The sequence below is a fragment of the Vitis riparia genome, chromosome 7 (genome assembly GCF_004353265.1).
Source record: "Vitis riparia cultivar Riparia Gloire de Montpellier isolate 1030 chromosome 7, EGFV_Vit.rip_1.0, whole genome shotgun sequence".
Taxonomy (NCBI): domain Eukaryota; kingdom Viridiplantae; phylum Streptophyta; class Magnoliopsida; order Vitales; family Vitaceae; genus Vitis; species Vitis riparia.
This window is the reverse complement of record NC_048437.1, coordinates 15661003-15662369: the sequence shown is the minus strand read 5'-3', so window position 1 is coordinate 15662369 and position 1367 is coordinate 15661003. Positions and strand designations below refer to the sequence as shown.

At 44.1% G+C, this 1367-nt stretch overlaps 1 protein-coding gene across 1 annotated transcript; it reads left to right on the top strand.

The window, feature by feature from the left end:
* Window positions 1–637: 637 nt before the first annotated feature.
* On the top strand, window positions 638–1069 carry LOC117918955 (proteasome subunit beta type-6-like). Its single transcript, XM_034835953.1, has one exon. It carries the CDS (start codon window positions 662–664, stop codon window positions 1067–1069), a length of 408 nt encoding a protein of 135 aa, XP_034691844.1. The 5' UTR covers window positions 638–661.
* Window positions 1070–1367: the final 298 nt, after the last annotated feature.

The window sequence follows — 1367 nt, the reverse complement described above, 5'->3', positions numbered from 1 at the left end:
TTACGTATTGTTGCAAGTAAAGGTCACAAAGTAATCGTTGAAGTGCTATTGGACTATGACCCAGAGATAAGCAAAATAGTGGGCCAATCAAATGCAACACCTCTTATATCCGCAGCAACAAGAGGGCATCTAGCAATAGTTAATAAATTGTTGTCTAATCTAGCTTGCTAGAGATATCTAAACCCAATGGATATTGGCACTTCAGTTGGCGTATTTGGGTATATTCAGATCTTCTTCCCCATTGTCTTCCATAGTTGCCTTTGATGCTCCTTCAGCACTGACTTTTGAAGGCTTAGTGACGAGCCTTAACAGCTTCTGGATTTAATATATGCATTTGGCGTCCTTGGACATCTCTCCTTGGATATCTCTCCTTGGACACAACTCAGATTACCAGAGAGATAGCCAAAGGCTTAGAGTTTGTGAGACTTACACTAAGATGGATGCCACCCCTTCTTCCTATGATTAGAAGCCCAGAGCACGAGAAGGATTCTGGTACCATATTTGCGGCAGGAAAAAGTAAGCGTGAATGAACTTTGCAACCTCTCTACTGTTCTACACGCATTTAGACGAAGATGGGAACACCAAATACAGTGGCTTGACAGACAAGAAAGCTCAACTCTTCTTCCATTTCTAGGGTTTTGTGATTTCGGGGATTCTAAAAATGGACCATCTCAATCAACCTCATTCCATGGGCACCACCATCATCGGTGTCACCTACAACGGAGGCGTCGTTCTTGGCGCCGATTCTCGAACTAGCACCGGAGTTTATGTTGCGAATCGAGCATCCGACAAGATTACGCAGCTGACTGATAATGTCTACTTGTGTCATTCTGGATCGGCGGCAGATTCTCAAATTTTATCTGATTATGTGCGTTACTATCTCCATCAGCACACTATACAGCTTGGGCAACCTGCCACTGTCAAGGTTGCTGCAAACCTTGTCAGGTTAATATCATACAATAATAAGAATATGCTACAAACTGGTCTGATTGTTGGTGGATGGGACAAGCATGAGGGAGGTAAAATATATGGAGTGCCCCTTGGAGGAACGAATTTGGAGAGCCCTTGATTCAGAGCTATACCAGAACTATTGGGATGAAACTTCTAAGTGAGGAAAGACGGGAATGGTTTATGCCAATCATGTTCGATGCAGAGATTGGGCGGATTGATCACATCCACATAATGAAAGGAGTGCCTGCAACTAAAGCCAATTTCAGAACTCACTCTTTGGGCCCACTCTACAGGCAAGTGTGCATGGCCACCTTTTTGCATCAACCTTTGCCTTCCCAGATGTTGACTGGTCAAACACCCATTTCTATGCTCAAGACAACCCCCACAAGCGCAGGTACACCAAAATTCCTAGCAGC

Coding starts and splice junctions, on each gene's coding strand:
- LOC117918955 (XM_034835953.1), top strand. CDS start 662: ATGGACCATCTCAATCAACCTCATTCCATGGGCACCACCATCATCGGT.